The 20,472-nt window shown below is 41.4% G+C and overlaps 2 protein-coding genes across 2 annotated transcripts in view; one reads left to right on the forward strand and one right to left on the reverse strand.

The window, feature by feature from the left end:
- Positions 1-14,297, reverse strand: part of PAIP1 (poly(A) binding protein interacting protein 1) — a 29,395-nt gene extending 15,098 nt beyond the window's left edge. Inside the window, 5 exon segments of the mRNA XM_013129760.3 lie at positions 2,163-2,351; positions 9,225-9,269; positions 9,271-9,407; positions 12,860-12,976; positions 14,026-14,297. Of these exon segments, the coding sequence (XP_012985214.1) occupies positions 2,163-2,351; positions 9,225-9,269; positions 9,271-9,407; positions 12,860-12,890 (402 nt within the window). The 5' untranslated portion in view covers positions 12,891-12,976; positions 14,026-14,297.
- A 175-nt stretch (positions 14,298-14,472) lies between these two features.
- Positions 14,473-20,472, forward strand: part of NNT (nicotinamide nucleotide transhydrogenase) — a 52,009-nt gene continuing 46,009 nt past the window's right edge. The window contains 2 exon segments of the mRNA XM_034073067.1: positions 14,473-14,563; positions 15,523-15,721. Of these exon segments, the coding sequence (XP_033928958.1) occupies positions 15,571-15,721 (151 nt within the window). The 5' untranslated portion in view covers positions 14,473-14,563; positions 15,523-15,570.

The following is a 20,472-nucleotide window of genomic DNA, read 5'->3' on the forward strand; positions in this document are numbered from 1 at the left end:
TTGGTGAAGAATTTTTTTCTAATATCCAGGCGAAACCTCTCCTGTTGCAGCTTGAGGCAGTTACCTCTTATCCTACTGCTTGTTACTGAGTAAGAAAAGACCAGCCACCTCCTGGTTCCATCCTCCTTTCAAACAGCTGTAGAAAGTGAGAAGAACTCCCTTTTGCCTCCTTTTCTCCAGACTGAACACCCGCAGTTCTCTCAGCTGCTCCTCTGTGCTCCAGACCCTTCACCAGCTTTGCTGCCCTTTTCTGGACCTCCTCCAGCACCTCAATGTCTCTCCTGTAGTGAGAGGCCCAGAACTGAATGCAGGACTTGAGGTGTGGCCTCACCAGTGCTGAGTACAGGAGGTCTCTAACCATTTCTTCCTGAACTATAGTGACTTCAGTCAGCTCCCCATCTCTGCCATATAGCTTAGGGAGCTGAGCACCCTGAGGCTGGCTGGTGTGACTGCTGAAGACTGAGGCAACGACAGCATTTAAGTATGTCATCCTTTTCCTCATCCTTGGTCACTAGGTTTCCTCTGCTATTCAGTAAAAGATGGAGGTTCTCCTTGCCCCTCCTCTTATTGCTAATATATTTGTAAAAATACTTTTTATTATCTTTTATGGCAGTGGCCAGAGTTAGTTCCATCTGTGCCTTCCCCTGTCCAATCTTCTCCTTCCATAACCCAACAATATCCTTGTATTCCTGATGGAGCAATAGTCCCTTCTGCAGGTAATAGATTCTCCTTTTTTCCCCTGAATTCCCACAGTATCTCCCTGTTCAGCCAGGCCATTAGATCAGGTTGCTCAAATGCCCATCCAGCCTGGTCTTGAACATTTCCAGGAACGGGACATCCACAACTTCTCTGGGCAACCTGTGCCAGCTGTAAGATCTTCCTGGGGCAACCTTTTCTCCAGCCTGAACAAAATCATCTCTCTCAGCCTGTCTTCATAGGAGAGGTACTCTAGCCCTCCTTGAGTGATAACACTCAATGCTTCTCAGTTGGAGAAGGCACAGCCAACCCTAACACTGGACTTGTTTTAACACAGGGGGAGAGAGAAAGAGACAACACTGAAGATTTACATTAAATAAGAGTCTATTTAACTTGTATGAAGTTAAAAATCAGATAAATCCCTCCTTTTCTTCCAACAAAGTTATATAGAATATGTTAATCTTTTTAAATTGTTGTCCATGTGTTCAAATAAAAGATGGGCAAACAATGTTGTCAAAGACAGCACAGATAATCTTACAGATAATCGTTAATCTGCATCAGTTTTGTATGACAGTAAGAAACTTTAGACTCTACAGTTCTGTACCATGATCACTCAGTCATGCAGCTTCTGTGTGTCCCAGATTAAAATATTCTGCAAGTATCTGCACTTAAAAGTTAAATAAGAGTTTGCATTCTCCAAGGTAGAATTCAAAAGCAACCAACCCAGAAAAGTGAAAGACACCTAAGGTAAGAAACAGCAAGGGCAAGTGTGACTTCATTCTCTGTGCCAAGGCCAAAAGACAGTAAAAACAGCTAATTTGCTAACCAACATATATTAAGCTGTTTGTTCCAATGGCTCCCTCAATTAGTATGGAGTTCAGCTCAAGGTTGCTGTCCTCATCTCCTTGGCCATCAATGGGACAGGACCTAGTTACCACTAGATGAGCTTTCCCTTTCCCTAGTTATGCTATTCTGAAACAGGTACATTCCAAATGAATAAGAAAGCCTGTCAGTAAAAGAGTGTTTCCCAAAGGGTAATGCGCCCAGTAGGTATGAATTTATTTTTTTTAAATACCAAGGAATTGAAAATATCTGAGTAGTATAAAGAAATTGTTTTGCAGGATAGAATAAAGATGTACAACCCTGACACTGCTTAAGAGTGTACTTCTTCAATATTTACTGTATAAATAAAGCAATTCAAACATAACTCCCTTTAACCATAATTTCAACTCTAGTATGTGAGCCAGGAAATAAAAATTTATCAACCATCCAAGTATCCCACACCTGAGCTACCATTTAAATTTGATTTAGCAAAATCTTTTCCTATATGTTCCAGTCTAAAAATAAAAATTCATTAAACAACTACATAGATAAAATTACATGAAAAATAATACGGGTATGCATACTTTGGACACTAGGTAATAGAGGCATAGTATCAATGTTATAAGACAGAATACACAGTGTACCTGCTGATAGATGAGCTCAACAAGCCCTTGTAAATCTTCACCTGAAGAGACCCAGGCATTCAGTGTTTCAGCAAACTGCTCTATTTCAGTTTCAAAACAAGCTGGTTGGTCGGTGAGGTGATTTAGGAAGTCTTGTACATATTCCACCAAAGTCAGATAGCCATCGTATCTATCTTCAAAGGAAGAATCCTATAGCAGAGAAATAACATACCAACTATTTAAAAGGAACATAAAATAACATAGTTAAACTTACTATATCCAAAAGCAACCATATAGCCCTTAGTTGTGAATCTCTGCAGGCTTAATAGTGATCTTTATCACAGTTTACTTCAACACTGTTAAGAGAACATAGACCTCAGGGCATCAGAAAGCTCTAGTAGTCCTGTCATCTTAAGAACTAAGTAATATTTTTATAGAGATTAGGGTCTCCCAGCAAAACACATCAAAAAACAGATCAAAAGAAATCAGAGTTTGCCAAGTTAGGTGCAAGATTAACCAAGCAATAAAGGAAGTATATATGTTAAGACTAAAACTAATAGAGGCTCAACACCTATTCCTGATGTGCAGACAGTGCTGCATATATACAAAATATAGAAGGAAAAATAATCGGAAACTTGAAATACAGTATGTTGGGCTTAAACAGAGTGTATAGTGCTTCAAAACATGCAGAATGGCAAGAAATTACAGAAATACAACAAATACAGACTAGCGCCCCCATGTAAAAAGTATTTTTTTTAAGTCAGTGAATTTGCATCTCTTGAGAACGGATGAAAGACTACAAAGCATGAAATGAAACTATTCAAATGGTACTGCATTAATTTGCAGTTATTGAGGTTAAAAACCAGACAGTAAACATACCTGTTCCCTACAGGAGGGATGAGTTTGCACAATACCACTTTACCAGTGTTTACACTCCTGCTGATGGACAGAAGGCTATCAATTTTGTTCATTCAGAAATTAATGTATGTAACGGTATCTGAAGTCAATACTGTTCTGGAGTATTATTATGCTAGCATAGGAGACGAACAGCAAAGTAAGCAGGATACTTTGTGATGTCACTAGTAATAACACAGTACAAATAATGCACTTTGTCACACTATACAAAAGATGGTGAAAAGCATTCTTACACAGATTTCAGAAGTGCAAGCAGGAGCCTGAAGAGGGACTGCTAAAGAAATGATTTATCATTAGTTATTCAAGACATAAGAGTAACACAAAATATCAGGCCTGTCAACTGATCAACAAGTTAACAAGCAAAAAGTTTAAAATATATTAATTGTTTTCTTTACAGTTATCTAAAAATGTCAGTGAACTAACAATTTTCTTCATTTAGTGGACATAAATACATTGCCAATGATTATAAGTACATTCTCCTTTTCCCCACCACTTCTCACTTATTGAAGGGATGTAATTTACTTTCTGTCTCCAAAACACCTCAGTCTCTCCTCTACTGTGAAGCAACATGGATTTGTGAAAGATTTTTATTTGTACATGAACTGTACAGAAAGACAGACAGACATTGCTGACAATCAAGTATTTACACTAATTTCATGACCTGTGAAGAATGTGTGGGGAAGAAGGCAGACCTTCCAAAATTCTTCAGATCCGTGTCATAAGGGTATACAATTTAAGCTAGGGGGAGACATATCAATATAATAAAATAAAATATGAGGAAGTAACTAGGTGGAGGGATGATGGTAGTGGTAGATGTGGTTTTTCTTGATTTCAGTAAGGCATTTGATACTGTCTCCCACAGCATCCTCATAGATAAGTTAAGGGAGTGTGGGCTTGACGATCAGGTGGTGAGGTGGATCAAGAACTGGTTGAAAGGAAGAAGGCAGAGAGTTGTGGTCAATGGGGCAGAATCTAGATGGAGGTGTGTGACTAGTGGAGTCCCTCAGGGGTCAGTGCTGGGACCAGTGCTGTTTAATGTTTTCATCAAGGACCTGGATGAGGGAACTGAGTGTACCCTCAGCAAGTTCGCTGATGACACTAAACTGGGAGGAGTGGCTGACACACCAGAAGGCTGTGTTGCCATTCAGCGAGACCTGGACAGGCTGGAGAGTTGGGCAGGGAGAAACTTGATGAAGTTCAACAGGGGCAAGTGTAGAGTCTTGCATTTGGGGAAGAACAACCCCGTGTACCAGTACAGGTTGGGGGTTGACCTGCTGGAAAGAAGTGAAGGGGAAAGGGACCTGGGGGTCCTGGTGGATAGGAGGATGACCACGAGCCAGCAATGTGCCGTTGTGGCCAAATATGTAAAGGGTGGGTGTCAGGATGATGGAGCTAGGTTTTTTTCAGTGATATCCAGTGATAGGACAAGGGGCAATGGTTGTAAACGGGAGCATAGGAGGTTCCATGTGAACATCAGGAAGAACTTCTTTACTATGAGAGTGACAGAGCACTGGAACAGGTTGCCCAGGGGGGTTGTGGAGTCTCCTACATTGGAGATATTCAAGGCCTACCTGGACAAGTTCCTGTGTGATGTACTCTAGGTTACCCTGCTCTTGCAGGGGGGTTGGACTAGATGATCTTTCGAGGTCCTTTCCAACCCTTGGGATTCTGTGATTCCTATTATGTTTAATTAAGTATAATATTTGTCTTTAGTATTATTTACTGTACAAAGTTACATAATATTGCCCACAAGAAACTGAAAAAAAAGAAAAAAAAAAGAAAAAAAAAAAAGAGAAAAAAAAAAAGGGTTTATGGAAATGGTGACAAACATTACCATTAGGATAAATATTTCAACAACCTGGTCCAAGTTAATTTTGTTTTGAGTTGGGGAAGGGAGCCAAGGACCTTCAGATGTCTTTTCCAACTGAAAGTATCCTAGTTCTAATGGTCTGGAGCTTACAAAGCCAAAGAATAAAGGGTAACAGGCCTATGTGTAATTTGCTAAATACTCTATTTTGCTAAGGGAAATCAACTTTTCCCGGGGTACTTGAACTTGCTAGTAAAAGTTCTGTACAACAAACTTCAACTATTTTGTTCCACAGAACTATGATGTTACAGTGCAACAACTACAGCTTAGTCATATCCAAATGAACTGGCATTTCTCCAAACAACCTGTTCAAAAACTCAGCCAGGTTGCAGCTATTGCTGCAGCTAGCACAAAGAAGCTGCTCCTTCAGACAGCCATCAGGTTGTTAGGAGATCCTCATTCAGCAGAAAGGAAGGTATCTTCCTTTCATCCTTACTTGATAGGAATTCAGTCTTGGAGGAAAATGTCCTTCTGGAAGAGCCCCAATATCATATGGTGTCCCTGTATTCACACTCCTCGTCCCATTTAGTAATTAAAAGGCTAAACACAGAGGCTCTGCACCACATTAATCTACCTGTACTAACTACGGAAATCAAAATGCAATTGAGGTTTTAGTAACTATGCCAGCAAACAGAACAGGAGAGAAAAATGAATAATTCAGACATTATAATAAAGTTGTATATTGCTAAATAAGTAATACTTGACACTTTAAAAATAATAATGTTTAGCCCAGTAACTTCTAGACATAAACTACTCATGTCTGTCACTGGCAGCTTTTAACAAGAGAAGACAGCACTGAGTACTGTATCAAATAAAGAAAAGCAAAGCAAATCCCTCCTATTATTTTTCTTATTTGGCTAACAGGAAGCTATAAGTTTACAAATTTATGATTCAAAGCCATGAAAGTCAATTAGAAATTTTCCATAAATTTCAATGATTTCTCAATCAAGCCAACACTGTCTAATCCTTCTCCTTCACGTTTGATAGCTATAGGATGGGATCCTGGATTACTCACAACAAAAGACTGACCAATTTAAAGATAATGGATTTGCCTCTTCTTGGCTAAGAGATGATTTGCTTCTCTTCTGCCTCTGCTTCTAAGAGTCAATTCATGAGTTTCAAAAAAATAACAGTGAAAAAGCTCAGTATGTACTAAAATTCCTCTGATTTACATAAAGGTAACAAAAAGTAAGATATATGAGCCAAGTCTGCTCTTGTGCTCAGTTTCTGCACATGTGCTAATTACCACTTTCCTATACCTGGTAGGTATTCACAACATTTCTTCCACTTAGGAACTTTGTCACTGAATCCTTCATTTGATTTCTCTTCAGACTCTTAGGAACAAGCTTTTCTCCCTTTCAGACTATATGCACTTAACAAGTTTACAACAAATTTATTGCAAACTTAAGTGCAAATGATGTACAATGAAAATGGAATTCACCATAGTGATAAACAGTGATTAACAACATCACTCGGAAAAACAAGACTGTGTGTAAGTAATATATTCTTTACTAATTACCTTAACCTTCGAAGCAGAGCTAAAGGACTGATAAAAGGAGAACACCTGCACCAGACAGTGCCAAACACCAAGTGGTGTTTGGAAAAACACCACTTTGGAAAAAAACACTTAGAAAAACAAGTGGTCAACATGAAAGGGCAGCAGCTGGATGAAAAGAAAAGGTGGCACAGGAAGATTGCTGACTGACTCAATTCAGGACCCAAAAAGCTTGCTGTCTCCCCACTGCCCTTTACGAAGCACGTGTGCTAAAATAAAGTACTAATTAATAATATATTTGGTAAATTTTGACCAATGATAGGTAATTTCTTTATTCTCTGAAATGTATATATTTGATGCACACAAAACTAAGGGAAGCTCCACAAAGCTAGCACACACCTAGCACCCTATTTTGCAAAAACAGCTGAGAATAAAACACCTTGAGCCTGAGTATATACAGTCGTTCTGCACACCAGGTAACAATTCCACTTTTGGGACAACGCAAAGACTGTTGCATATCAAAATCATCTTGCCATGCTGTATGAAGGGAAGAGGCACCCTCCTGCTTGGCTAAACATATAAAACCAGCACTGAGGCTGCTTAACCTCCTTTTTTTGAAATGAAATGAAGTAAAAAACCAAAGCCAGAGCAAATGGTAATGGTGGGATTCCAGCTAAGATGATACAAATCTCATTCTTATGAAGACATCATTGTACCCTTCTGATGGAGTGACAGCCATGTTATTATCATACACTCATGCCAGAGAACAAGTCTGACATTTCCAACTAGCAATTCAAATGTAAATCTAGTCCCCAGTTCTACTGCAGAATTCCACAAATTTTGATTGGACCGACCTCTGTATGGAAACAGATAATTCCATCGGGTCTTTATTCCCTGAAGTCCTGGTAAAGTTTTTTCTGAAAACTCTAGTATGCCTTGTGTGCTGTATCTCTTACACTCTCTTCACAGGGAACTGATAGTTTTTGAGTATCAGAACGAACAGGAAGTGATCAAGTAATCTCATATGCAAATGTTATATGGACATGCACAGTAATTACTATAACATACAATTAAACAAGAAATCTGTCACTTTTTCTAAAACAATAAATGCTTACTAGCAAAACCACTGTATATTTTTAGAAGAGAAATGGAGCTTTCAGATGTAAAAATTCCAGGGAATGTTATAAAATTAATATCTTTTAGCTTTAATTTAAGCCAGAAAAGCAGATTTTTTTTTTTCAAAACTTTTTTGATTCAAATTTAAAAATTCATGATCAAAATCTGTGTAATAATGAAGTGTGCTAAATTTCTTATTCTTATTGCAAGTGAAATGAATTCAGCCATTAAATTTATAAAAAACCAAAACAACCAAACCAAAACCACACCAATAAAAAAAAGCCAAAACCACCAAAAAACTTTGTAATAGTGAAGCGCAAACATTTGAAACACCACTATTAAGGCTCCTGCAACATACTTACAAATACATGTTCTAGGTTTTGCCTAGCATTTTAACAGGTATTTTAATTAATAGATGAGTCACATATTCCTATAACATATTCCTACAACACAGCAACCAGGAACTCCTACATGCCTGTGTGTTTTCGCAAAAGAGCTGAAAAGCAACACTGGTGTCCTCAAAACTTTGTAATTGTAGGCATGCATTGTGTATACCAACCCAAATGGCAGGTTTTTTGGTCTTGAAACTGAAATCTTTTACTTATAGAAAACACGTAACATATATTCTAGGGGGAAAACAACTATTTTCTCCCTAGATTATCCAATTCACTGAAGCATGTTCATGTTGGCATTCCGTTAGCAGTTGTATATCGGCTATGGGCTTCTATTATGCAGGACAGTAATTCTATTCAGTAAGCTGGCAAAGCTGGTAACATTAAGATAACATCAATTTCACTGGTGAGGAAAAGACTTTAAATCCAAGCCACCACATTTAGCATTCAAATCAAGTATTTTTCTAGAAGTTATTAAAAATCTGTATGTTTCTATAAATTGTTTGGAGTTTTTCTGTGTGTTTCTTTTTTTTTTTAATTACTTGACTATATTTGTAAAAGTCATTGTTCACACCTGTTTATGTACAATACCAGAATTGGGCTGCTTGCACAAAAGAATATTCCAAGAATTCACATACAACTTTCCCTTTACTGAAGCAGTAACATGGAAGACAACAGAGTAGAAAATAAAAAGTAGCAACTTTTATTACATGATGCATCTACAACATCAATTTAAAATCACCCTTAACCTGGCTGTAAATGTGTTAGGTATGTGGGTAGGTAACTGCTAGGAATGAGCCTAATCCTACTTTTTTGCCCTTTGGTGATACAATACCACTTTTAAGGAAGGAATTAAAAGTCATGGTCAGTCATACCCACTGTAGAATAAATTTCAAAAAGTCTGTGCTTGGAAAAGCTGAAGGTCAACCTTTCTCCCACACTTGCCTCAAAAGCTGTGAAATCTGCATAAATGTGTACCTAAGCCTTTACTTAAAATCCGGTGCAGACATAACTACAACAGAGGTAGCTGTTAAAAAGACATAATATCAATAAGTAACATTGTTATCTGCAGCAAGCTTTAGCAAAATATCTCATGCTAAAGGCTCTCACATACACCATAATATTCACGTACTATCACTTAACTTTCTGACTGTGACTCCTGAGGTTATCATCAGAGTTTCTGGAATCTCTTCAGCAAATGAAGTATTGAAGTTATCTGATTAAACAAGATCTCAGGAAAATGTTAACTTGAATACCAGCAAATTGGCATATACTAAGAAAAGAAAATAAACACTCACCGCAAAGTTCTGACTGAAGTTGTGGACGTATCCTGCTGGATAAAAACTCAGGTGCTTTAACAGACAAGTTTGATCTTATCACAGGAGCTGCAGCCACCTGAGGTTCAGCCATTTCTGGTTCAGAATCAAGAACTGAAACTTTATCTTGTGATCCAGATGGAATCCCTGTCTGTGGCAGGTGCTCTGAAAAGTTTTTGTTAAAAGCTTTTCTTAAAATTTACTAAATTAGTATGTATTCACACTGAGTATACACATAACACATATTTTTTATTTAAAATATACTTTTACTATAAAAATACTTTCAAGTTTACTTCAAATATATTGGGTTTTTTTCTTAAACATGGATAAAGTTTTTACTTTAACAAACTCTAGATGTCCTTCTACTTCACAGAAAATAACCACAATGTTCATGTGAAAGGAACACTAATAAAAAGAGAAAAAAAAAAAGAGAAAAAAGAAAATGAGCACTCTCCCATGAAAACATGCTTTCTAAGAGAGCTAACCTGAGAAACTGCTTAAGGTATGCTTGTTCATCTTATGGGTTTTCCATACTTTTCAGATAGAAATTCAAGACTAAGAAATTCAATTATTGGAAGACATGACTAATTTTTAACAACATTAATTTTTACCAGAATTCTCAAAGACACTTAGGTGTTTTTCTCATGCATTGCTGGCAAAAGCCCCCCACAACTAAGTAACCAATCAACAATGAGAGATGCTTTTGAAACAATATTTCCCAAGAGTTACAAATAGATTAGCTGCTATGTTTATTGAAAATGGCACCTGATACCTACCTGAAAAAACTAACCAGCAAACAATGCTTTGTATTACTGCTAGATTGTGTTTATTTTCTGGCAAACCTTTAGGCTGGTGTTCTTCAATAAGAGGAAGGCTGAAACCATCTGCTGTCAGTTTAACAGATGGATAAAATGCACACACAGATGTGAGGGCCCAGAAAGGGGGGAAGTGGACAAAGAGGTGTGAGTGGCTGCAGTGCCACATCACACCTTTACCTGGCCATAGGCCCATAACCCAGAAACATGATCACTCTTCTAAGGAAAGGTGCAGATGCCCCCACGCAGCTCTCCTCGGTGCCATGCCGAGAGGAGCCCGGCGGGTGGCTGGGGGTGCACAGCGCGTTGGTCCTCAGGCCGCGGTGACTCCCCCGCCCTTATGTATGGGGGTGCGAAAAATCACGCGTCCCCGAGCTTGGGCCGCGGGGAGGTGAGGCTCCAGTCTCAGCGGGATGGCGAATGGGGGGACAAGCGAAGCAGAAGCATGCTGCGGCCACACGAGTGGAGCGCGGCAGGCTGCAGGGAGCTGCTCCCCTACGCCTTCGACAGCGGGGACCTCGGGAGGGGTAGGGAGGGGGACGCTGCTCCCGTACCTGCGATTCCGGTGCCCAGAGGCGCAGTCTTCGGAGGCCGCAGTGATTCCTGCTGCGGGAAGAGGCCGCCCGCTTGGTGCTGCTGCTCGTCGGCCGAGCCTGAGCTGTTTGAACAGCTTCCCCTAAGGGGGGCCCCATCGCCACTCTCCGGCGCTCCCGCACCACCAGGCACAGCAGTGCCTCCCCAGCCCGCACCCCGGCGTCGGCCGGCACCCGGAGTTCGGTCGAAAAACATTCGACATGCTCACGGTGGGGCAGCTCAAGCGCTTCTGGGAGGCAGCCGGCGAACGGCGTGGGGGCGGAACGGAGAGAGGGGCAGGGCGGCCGCTGAGTCCCGCCTTGCCGCGGCCCGAACCCTTCACTTTCAGTTTCACCCCCACCCCACCGCCACGATGGTCGCGGACCGGAGCTGCTGACAGCGCCCCCTCGCGGCACTTGTCATGCCTGTCGCCATAGCAACCCCGGCGCAGGGACAGTAGCTCGACCGGGCCCGGGCGAGTGTTTGCCCAGCTCGACTGTCGCTGACGAATAGACGCTTTTCCCGTACGCGAGGACAACCTCGCCTGTTCACAGCTGATGGGTCTGCAACCCCACCACAACATCGGATCCCTTTCCAGCGGGCTGCGGGTGTCAGCAGCCGGTTCCGGGGCCGCACCTCGTCACGCTTCCTGAACAGCAGGGAAGCTTGGGCACGGCATTTCTCACAAAACAGTATGTTCTTGTGATTGTTTCCCTGCAGGAACACAGCGCGAGCTGACCCCACCAGCACCAAGACTGTTGCTACACGTAGCAGAAGACCTGTAGCTAAACTATGCACATACAGGCAGAGAAGAGGCGTTTGAGTGCACAGCTGCAGCCTGAATTCTACACTTGAGCCTCTAACGTGGCAACGATTGTACTGCTAGAGTCACTTCATATAAAAGTGCTTATTCAGAATAATGTATTTTCATGTATAATTGTGCATGACATGGTAACGAACTCTATTCTGATTCAACTTTTCAAACCTTCCACACCAACAGGAACTGGAGGAGCCAGTTATCTATCTGTGTGATGCATTTTGCTAATATTAACTAATACAACTAATATTTTGCTAATATCAACCCACATTAACTGTGGGTGACTCAATTTAAGTGCCTGCTCACAATTAAATTCACCTATTCCTGTTGAATTTTAGCCCAGAACCTTACTCTACTCACTTTGCAAACTCCATCACACCACAATATGCTTTCAAGATGAGGCAGGCAGCAGAGACACAGGGCATTCAGAACACACCACAGCTGGTCCTGACCCCACAAAGGTGCTCTGTCCCTTCCAAAACCAAAGCCTGCGGTGGGATCAGGTCAAACTCTGTTCATCACTCATGAGGGGATGAAAAATACACACACATGTGTGAAACATTATAGAAAAAAACCCAAACAGAATAGCACTGTCTTGTACTAAAGAAAAATAAAATGGATTGCAAAATGGTGCCTTTAGAAGTTATGTTCTTGTTTGGTTTATTATTACATTTTACCATTTTTAATTATTAATGGGGTGTTGGTGTAGGGTGTAAAATATTTGTGACTTCCACAAGGCATGAATTGGTCTGATTTTTGGTGAGAGACAGGCTTGGCCAGACAGTAAAGGTGACAGAGCTGAAGTTCATTATGCTCATGGGAAAACTGTTCCTAGGCAACCGTTACTGAAAGCCAGACTGGTAAACTAACAGATCTACACACTGCAAAGGAAATGAGAGCAACAGTAGGAGGTTTTGATGAGACAAAAAAAATACCGGAATACTTCCCTTGTGTAAACAATTCTCAAAACCAGATCTAAGCAGCATTACCAACCCTTTAAAGATCACAAATTAGGTAATAAAATAACTAAATGGAATATATTCAGTAGTGTTGTGTTATTTCTGCTCCACTTTTAAAGCCTGTGTTTGTGACCTCATGTCACATCCACAGACTTCACCTTACCAGGAGGAGAATGAAAAGCTTACGTTAATGTGAAAAAGGAAGCTGAGATTCTCAACCACTGGTCTTAGGCTCCTGAGGCTTTAAAAGGAAAATCATCATTATACTCTGGCATCATGTCTTAATACATCAATCTTTTGAAAAAGCAAATCTCATTCTTTAAGGTATACACCTATTGAGGAATTAAATGTTATTGAACAGGTAACTTTTAATCTGTGATCATAAATGTGAATTCTTCTTTTTAAAATAATTCTGTATTATCTTAATTTAATGTCTGTTTGGCAACTACTTACCATTCAGAGTGGACTGTGATACCAGATCCATCTTTTCCTCAGAGATGTTGTACTGGAGGTTGTATGAAAACAGCTGTGTTTGGCTGGGAACACGATTTCTCTTCCCTATTGTACACACCTAAACCAAAAATTTAAAAAAGGAATTTTTCAGACAATGAAATCCAAAATTACAATACCCAAAATACTACCTACAATAGCCAACCCTTTTAGACAATGCCTAAAATTCTGTTTAGAATGCTCTGGCCTGAGTAACTGCCAGTTACTTCAATCCTGTGGTATCAAACAGCAGAAGACCCAAGATGGCTATGCTAGTGAGACACCCAATGATGGATGAAAACTTTTACCAAATAACATTATTACTTACAAATATCCATTTGTAAGGAGTTAACCTGTTTTGTCCTAAGTGTGAGACCTAATAGTCTATCACTTAATTTTGAAGCAATGTGTGCACACCTGCAATGCCTGGTGCTGAGAAACCACAAAGTGCAACTTTGTCACTATTCAGAACATGAGTATTTTAAGATTTCTTTTCTTTTTATGCTCACAACGTATTTATAATTAGAAAAAAAATGGAAAGGGCTAGTTCTACCTTTAACATTGAATATATTATTAATACTTGATATTTTGCTATCCCTATTGATAAGGCATAGCATTGCACTACTTAATGGTTATTCAGCCTGAAACATAGAGCACCCTTATTAGTACATAAGGTGTAACTCTAACTGGAATCTTTCCCACAGATTTATTTAAAAGTACAGTAGTCTCCTGAACATCTAGCAGCAGGATATCCTATTAATTACTCTCAGAGAAACATGTTTTCAGAATAATTAACTTCACTTCTAGTCATAAGTCATTGGTTTTGAGGCCGTATGACACCTCTGGCAATACATGTTTTGCAGGAACAGTTACACTGGTGTAAATAAAGCCTAGCACATACCTAGAAACTACAGACTGTGTGAAGTAAGACAAGACACACAGGCAACGGGCAAACTGTCATCTGTAAAGTTCCTACTTAATAGCACGTTCTCTTCATTGATTAATGTATTATTTATACAGTTGCCAGAGTTCCTCTGTTATCCTCACACATTGTATCTACCACTCTAACGCAGACACCAGCTCGCTACTGTATTACACATCTCAAGAAATAAAAATAATAAAGGTATCACCTATATGCCGTGGTGCTTGTCCGCAAGAAACCAGCCACGTTTCAGACACCTTCTTCGCAAGCGGCTGCCTCAACCTTCGCCTCCTGGCCCCAGTCACCGGCGGCCTGCCACGGCTGAGGGACGCGCCCGCCTGCTGCCAGCGCCCAACAATTTCGGCCTCTACCAACGGCTGCGACGGCTTCACCCCGGCCGCGGTACCCCAGCTTCCTTCGGGAAACGCCTCGCCAGCGCCGCAACAGGGCCAGCGGGAGGAGCCACCCCTCAGCCGCGCACCGCCGGCGGCACGCAAAGCACCACGTGACAGGCAGCCCCCGCCACTCCCCTCCCGCTCGGGGACCGCCCCGACCCATGCATTCCCCTCACTCCTTCCGGGTTGGCGGCAGCGCACCCCCCACACCCCTCCACACCATCCCATCCCATTCCGGCCCGCCCCGCCCATCCCGCCAGGCCCCCACCCCACCCCGCGCTGGGACTGCCGCGCCGCCTCGACCCGGGGTCGGTTAGTGCCGCGGCAGAGCGAGCCGTGGCGGTACGGCTGGTGGGTGTCTTGCGGGCTAGGGGTGGTGGCACCTCTGCTTTCTCGCGGCTTGGCCGGGGGCTGGCCGTTGCTGAGGGGAGGGCTGCGGTGCCTCTTTCTCGCAGCGCCCGGGAGCCGGGGGAAGGAAGGGCGGGAGAGAGGAAGGAAAGACGTGTGGGAGGGAGGACACGTACAGTTAGGGCAGGTAACGCGGAAAGGGGCCCGCGGTGGGGCTGCAGGCAGGGAGCGGAGAAGTGGCGGGCTGCGGGCCTCCCCCCGGGCGGGCGCGATAGCAGTTGTGCCGGGGAGGACGGGGCGGGGGGCCCTGTCGGGCGGGGGGCAAGCTGCCTGCCCAACTAAGGTCTGTCAGTGGCCGTGGCTATAAATAGTAGCGGGAACAAAACGGGGGGCTCTGTGCTGTGGGCGGGGACGGTGGGGGAGTGGTGGTACCTCGCTGTGGGGAGGGACGGGACGGCGGGTTAGACTCGGTTGGGTGTCGGGCTAGGAGCCCTTGCATCCATCAGCAGTCAATACCCGCCTGCTGAAGACGGCAGCCCTGCTCCCATGCCCTCTGCCCCGCTTGTCCCAGCCCGAGTGCTTGCTCTGGAATGTGTCCGCCGTGCCCGTGAGATGCTGTTCCGCAGCGGGTCACTGCTCTGAGAACTCTGGTAGGGGTTTGAATTGTTCGGCTTTGTGAAGCGCAGGAAGTTTACACGTGTCAGAGATTCTGATTTACAGGGATGGTGCGAGGAGAATGCAGTCTTTGAGCACAGAAGTAAGATCTCTAGGTCAACCCTGCTATGTTCTTGTTACTTTAGTTCGATAGTTGCCTCAGTTAAAAAGAAAGTTTTAGCTAGGAAGAAAAGGGGAGAAATGATCATCTCATGGCTACTGGCAGTAGACAAAGACTTAGGCTGCTGAGTTTACATGCCTTCTGTCTTGTATCATTAATAATTCTTGCTTTGTTTTTATATGTGCAGCCCAAAGTCCATAAGTGGCAAGGAGTCTGCTGTAAGGTTCTGGGCAAAATGGCGAGCCTTCTGCGCACTGCTGTTAGTGGGTGCTCCGCTCCTGTTTTCAGCAGTGTCTTACCACCTAATGTGCATTCTGCAAAGATGCCACAATTGCGAATGTTTAGAACCCACAGGATGCTTGCGACTCAGGCAGTTCTAAAGCCAGGTAAATGGATTACACTATTGTAAATGATCACTTATTTTAAAACATGGAGATAGATTTAATTTTTCTTTCAGATATGAATTAATATAGAAGAGACTTGAAAAGAGCACCTTTAAATCATGTCAGTAGCACGCTTGGGTTAGATGTAGTACAATTTTACGCTGGTTTTAAAGGGGTTATGTGAAAAGTGTGTTTATTATGAATAATTTCATAATAAAAATCCTGAGTTCCCCAAGAGGTGTGGTTGTGCAACTCTTTGTGTGCATGCAGGAGAAAGTAGAGCCCTCTCAGAGAGGGGATCTGCAAGCATGACTATATGTAGATGTAGATATCCCATCTAAAAAAAATCTTTTGTTCAGAAAACTTATGTTGCACTACCTTGAAGAACTTTTGATCTGCATCTTCACATGTAGGGCTTGTTGCTATGTTTGCACTAATTACATTTATGGGCAGATAATGGACAGGCTCAGGTATTTTCCAGAGAGAAAAAAAAAATAAAGAAGGGGGAGTGGAGGGTGTCCTTGGTTCCAGTTTATTTTGTGAGCCTGGTGCATGAAAATCAGAACTGACTTTGTTTTTTTCCCTATGCAGTGTATAGCCTGAGAGCTAGAGGACTGGAGAATATGTAAAACTGATTTAATGATATTTTTGCCCATTATCCTGCATGGGTCATGCTTCCCTGAAGGAATTTAGAGACCCAGCTGCAGTGCAGATCTAGGATCTTCTCAGTCTGCGACAGATTAATGTGGAAAGTTAGACACTGTACACGTGATGTTCAGTTCTTCCAGATATGCACAGTAGGTAACTGCATATGTTAGAGTATTAGAAAAGTAGTGCTGTTTGTGGATTGAAGTGTCTGGTTATGAAAACACAGGACACAAGATTAGACTATATAACTCTGAGAAGCCTTTGTTGCATGGAATTTCTGGCAGTACTAACAATGGCTGATACATTCTGAGGTCCTCTCAAATCAGTGAGCCAATGATTTGGAGCTTCTGAAGAAATGTGATGAGAGGAAGAGTTTCTTTAGTTCCAAGGGCTCCTTATAATTGGTATCGCATGGCTTTTTACCACAGTTGCATGGTGAACCTGAATTTCTTTTCTCTGACGGATTTGTGATGCTCCAAAAATTTATTTTTTCATATTATGTGCCAAATGAGACATCTATCTGTCTTGATATAGCAAATTGACCCTTGGTTGGTGGTGTTAAACTAGGATGTAGAAAACTAGGTTCAAGGTTCTTTCTCAAATGTCCCAGGTAAGTGCCCTTGTTGTTGTTTGAGTTTGGAATCAATCTTTGTAGTTGACTTTGACCACAAATTTGATAATGAAACTGCAAGATCTCTTCAGTTTTACTGAAGTGAGTATGCTTGTCTCATGTCTCTCATGTGTGTGCGTTTTTCTATTTTTGTGAATCACTCTTCAGAATGTTTTCCACAAGGACAGAGAATTCTGATAAGTGTCATGTGTTCAAGCATTCAGTGCTGTCTCTTCACATCTGTCATGTGGAAGTCCTTATTTAAGAGTGAATAGTATTCATGCAATGCAGTTAGTTAATGCTGAGAATTAAGTTGGAGAAGTATTTTGGTTGATAATTAAGCTGTTTTCATAGTTAGTTTTGGTAACATGAGATTTGTCACTCTGCAGGGGACAAATCAAGGATAAACCAGCCATTGACTGATGAATTACTGGCAGTACTGTTGCCTATGTATACTTTTAAAGTTCTCTTGAATAAAAATTTAACAGCGTAAAAAATACATTTTATTCTTTTAGAAATTATCTCTGACACTTGATAAAATCACTGTAATACTAGGAACAGTCAGTTTTCTGAAAAGACCATTGTCACAGTAATTCTTGTTAAGCCTGTGGTTGTTACTTCCGTTCTCTCAGATTAGCTTTCATTTAATCCAGGATATGTTATGTACAGGAACAACAGCTACTTCAGGTGTGAAGGGATTTGGAGTCAGTCGAAAAGTAAACTTCGAAGATGGATACTTTTCTTACTGCTGTTTAATTTGCTTTCTATGTTCCTTAGAAAACATAAGCATTTTCATACAGGAGTAAAAAAGTATTCCTGCAATCTATCGCAAATAGTTGCTAGCACAAGGTGCTTGAGAAACAGATGGAAAACTTTCCCAGGCCCTTTGAAGGGTGATGGACTGGTTTCCAATGTATTTCCAGATTCATTTGCCTCAGAGCTCTGAGACTTTCACTCATCTCTAGCTTGGGATTTTAATTGTAATTATAATTTTGATTCTTCTTTCTTAAAAGGCCTGTTTGTCTTTTTATTTTTTTTCCTGTATAGCAGAACTTTTAAACCTGTAACAGTTTATTATCATCTGATTCTCTTGATAACCTGTACATTATTTATAAATCGTAGGCATTCTCCATTAATTTCCGTGGGTTTTTTTATATCCTCTTGCTTGTGTAAGAAGAATCAGGTTTTTGCTTAATATTCTGTACCATCCTTTTTTTTTTTTTAATTTTCCCAACATGATATTGCTGTTCTTTGGAATATGTCCTCATCTTCCAAACAGGTGAGGTGTTTGGTTTAAAGCTGATATTAGAGTAGCTTATAAATAAAGCAGGTTACATACCCTGTTTTCCCACCCCAGAACATTGGCATATAGTCAAAACTTCTATTTTCTCCAAGCCTGTTGTTGGTAAGACTTTCCTCCAGACTTCTTCCTGAAATCAAGTTAGGGGAATAAAAATCTCTATTTTTATCTGTTTCTGTACGTACAATGTTCTAAGTTTTCTTGCTAGTTTTAGCTTATGATCTTCTTTAAACACCTGGTTTGTAGATAAAAGTTAAATGGAGATCATCACTTCTGTGACGATAGTTATTTTTGTTTGATTTCTGGAACTGGAAGATTTAGACTACGTAATTATTTTGCTTACATGAAGTTTGAGACTGTATGTCTTCATTACACAGTTGAGATTATGTTAGGCTTCTTACTAGTTTTCTATATTCCGTACTAAGATTCTTAGGCCTGTGAAATTTAATGTTACCACGACTTTTGGTATTGGCAGTGTCCTTCTGATGTTTATTCTTTGTATCAAAAAAAAAGTGGTGTATTTCCTACAAAATGAACAGTACATTCAAAATCTTCATGTGATTCAAAAAAGGCTCTCAAGGTATGTGTGTAGTGGTCTGTTTCTGGAAAATCTTCATGTGATAAGCAGTAACTTAGTTACTAAAACATTCTCAAGGCAATTCTTAAAAAAATTATTGGATGTGGAAGCTCAGAAAGACAACTTGGAAGCTTCGCATTCTCATGCAGTTTAAAATGCATGGGAAGGATTGCAGATGTTCTTTCTAGAAATAAAATCTAAATCAAGATCCTAAGTTTACGATTCTAGATTTAAACTTTTAAAAACTAATAACTTCCGTAATATCGCTGAGTTTAGTAAGCCAAATCTGCACTCACAGTATAACTGTTTATTCAAAACTAATATTTATTGTAGCCTGTCCTGAAGTTTTAACATAGAACTTTGCATTGCAGTTGTAGACATTCGCTTTGTTTTGGTGTTGAATGATGTGATAGTTCATTATAGTCTTGAAAAATGTCCTGTACCTGCTGTAGCTAACCACTGGAAATCCATGTCTCTTCTGTGTTCATGTGCTTCCATATTTGCTGTTAGCTAGAAATTTGGTAGTGGGACAGAGGCGAACAGAAGATGAGAGGCAAATGAGACTTGTTCAATGTTTATCTTGGATTTGATCTCCCAAAACACTGGAGAAGGACATAGTCATAGAATCATAGAATAATTAGGGTTGGAAAGGACCTTAAGATCATCGAGTTCCAACCCCCCTGCCATGAGCAGGGACAACTCACACTAAACCATGTCACCCAAGCCTCTGTCCAACCTGGCCTTGAACACTGCCAGGGGTGGAGCATTCACAACCTCCCTGGGCAACCCATTCCAGTGCCTCACCACCTTCACAGTAAAGAATTTCTTCCTTATATCTAATCTAAACTTCCCCTGTTCAAGCCTGAACCCGTTACCTCTTGTAATCACTACAGTCCCTAATGAATAGTCCCTCTCCAGCATCCCTGTAGGCCCTCTTCAGATACTGGAAGGCTGCTAGGAGGTCTCCACGCAGCCTTCTCTCCTCCAGGCTGAACAGCCTCAATTTTCTCAGCCTGTCTTCATATGGGAGGTGCTCCAGTTCCCTGATCATCTTCGTGGCCTTCCTCTGGACTTGTTCTAACAGTACCATGTCCTTTTTATGTTGAAGACACCAGTACTGCACACAATACTCCAAGTGAGGTCTCACGAGAGCAGAGTAGAGGGGCAGGATCACCTCCTTTGACCTGCTGGTCACGCTCCTTTTGATGCAGCCCAGGATACGGCTGGCTTTCTGGGCTTTGAGCGCGCACTGAAGCCGGCTCATGTTCATTTTCTCATCAACCAACACCCCCAAGTCCTTCTCCACAGGGCTGCTCTGAATCTCTTCTTTGCCTAACCTGTAGCTGTGCCTGGGATTGCTCCCACCCAGGTGTAAGACCTTGCACTTGTAATGGTTAAGCTTCATAAGGTTGGCATCAGCCCACCTCACAAGTGTGTCAAGGTCCCTCTGGGTGGTATTTCCTTCCCTCCAGCGTATCATCTGAACCCATCAGCAAGTATCAGATAGTATCTTGAAAGTTGTTAAACATTTTCAGATGTTCAACTTTAAACACCTTATAGTCTTAGTTTTTATTTCAGATTTAGATTTTAAAACGTCAAACTAACTCAATTCCTCCAAG

This window comes from Melopsittacus undulatus, chromosome Z, assembly GCF_012275295.1.
Source record: "Melopsittacus undulatus isolate bMelUnd1 chromosome Z, bMelUnd1.mat.Z, whole genome shotgun sequence".
Lineage (NCBI taxonomy): Eukaryota > Metazoa > Chordata > Aves > Psittaciformes > Psittaculidae > Melopsittacus > Melopsittacus undulatus.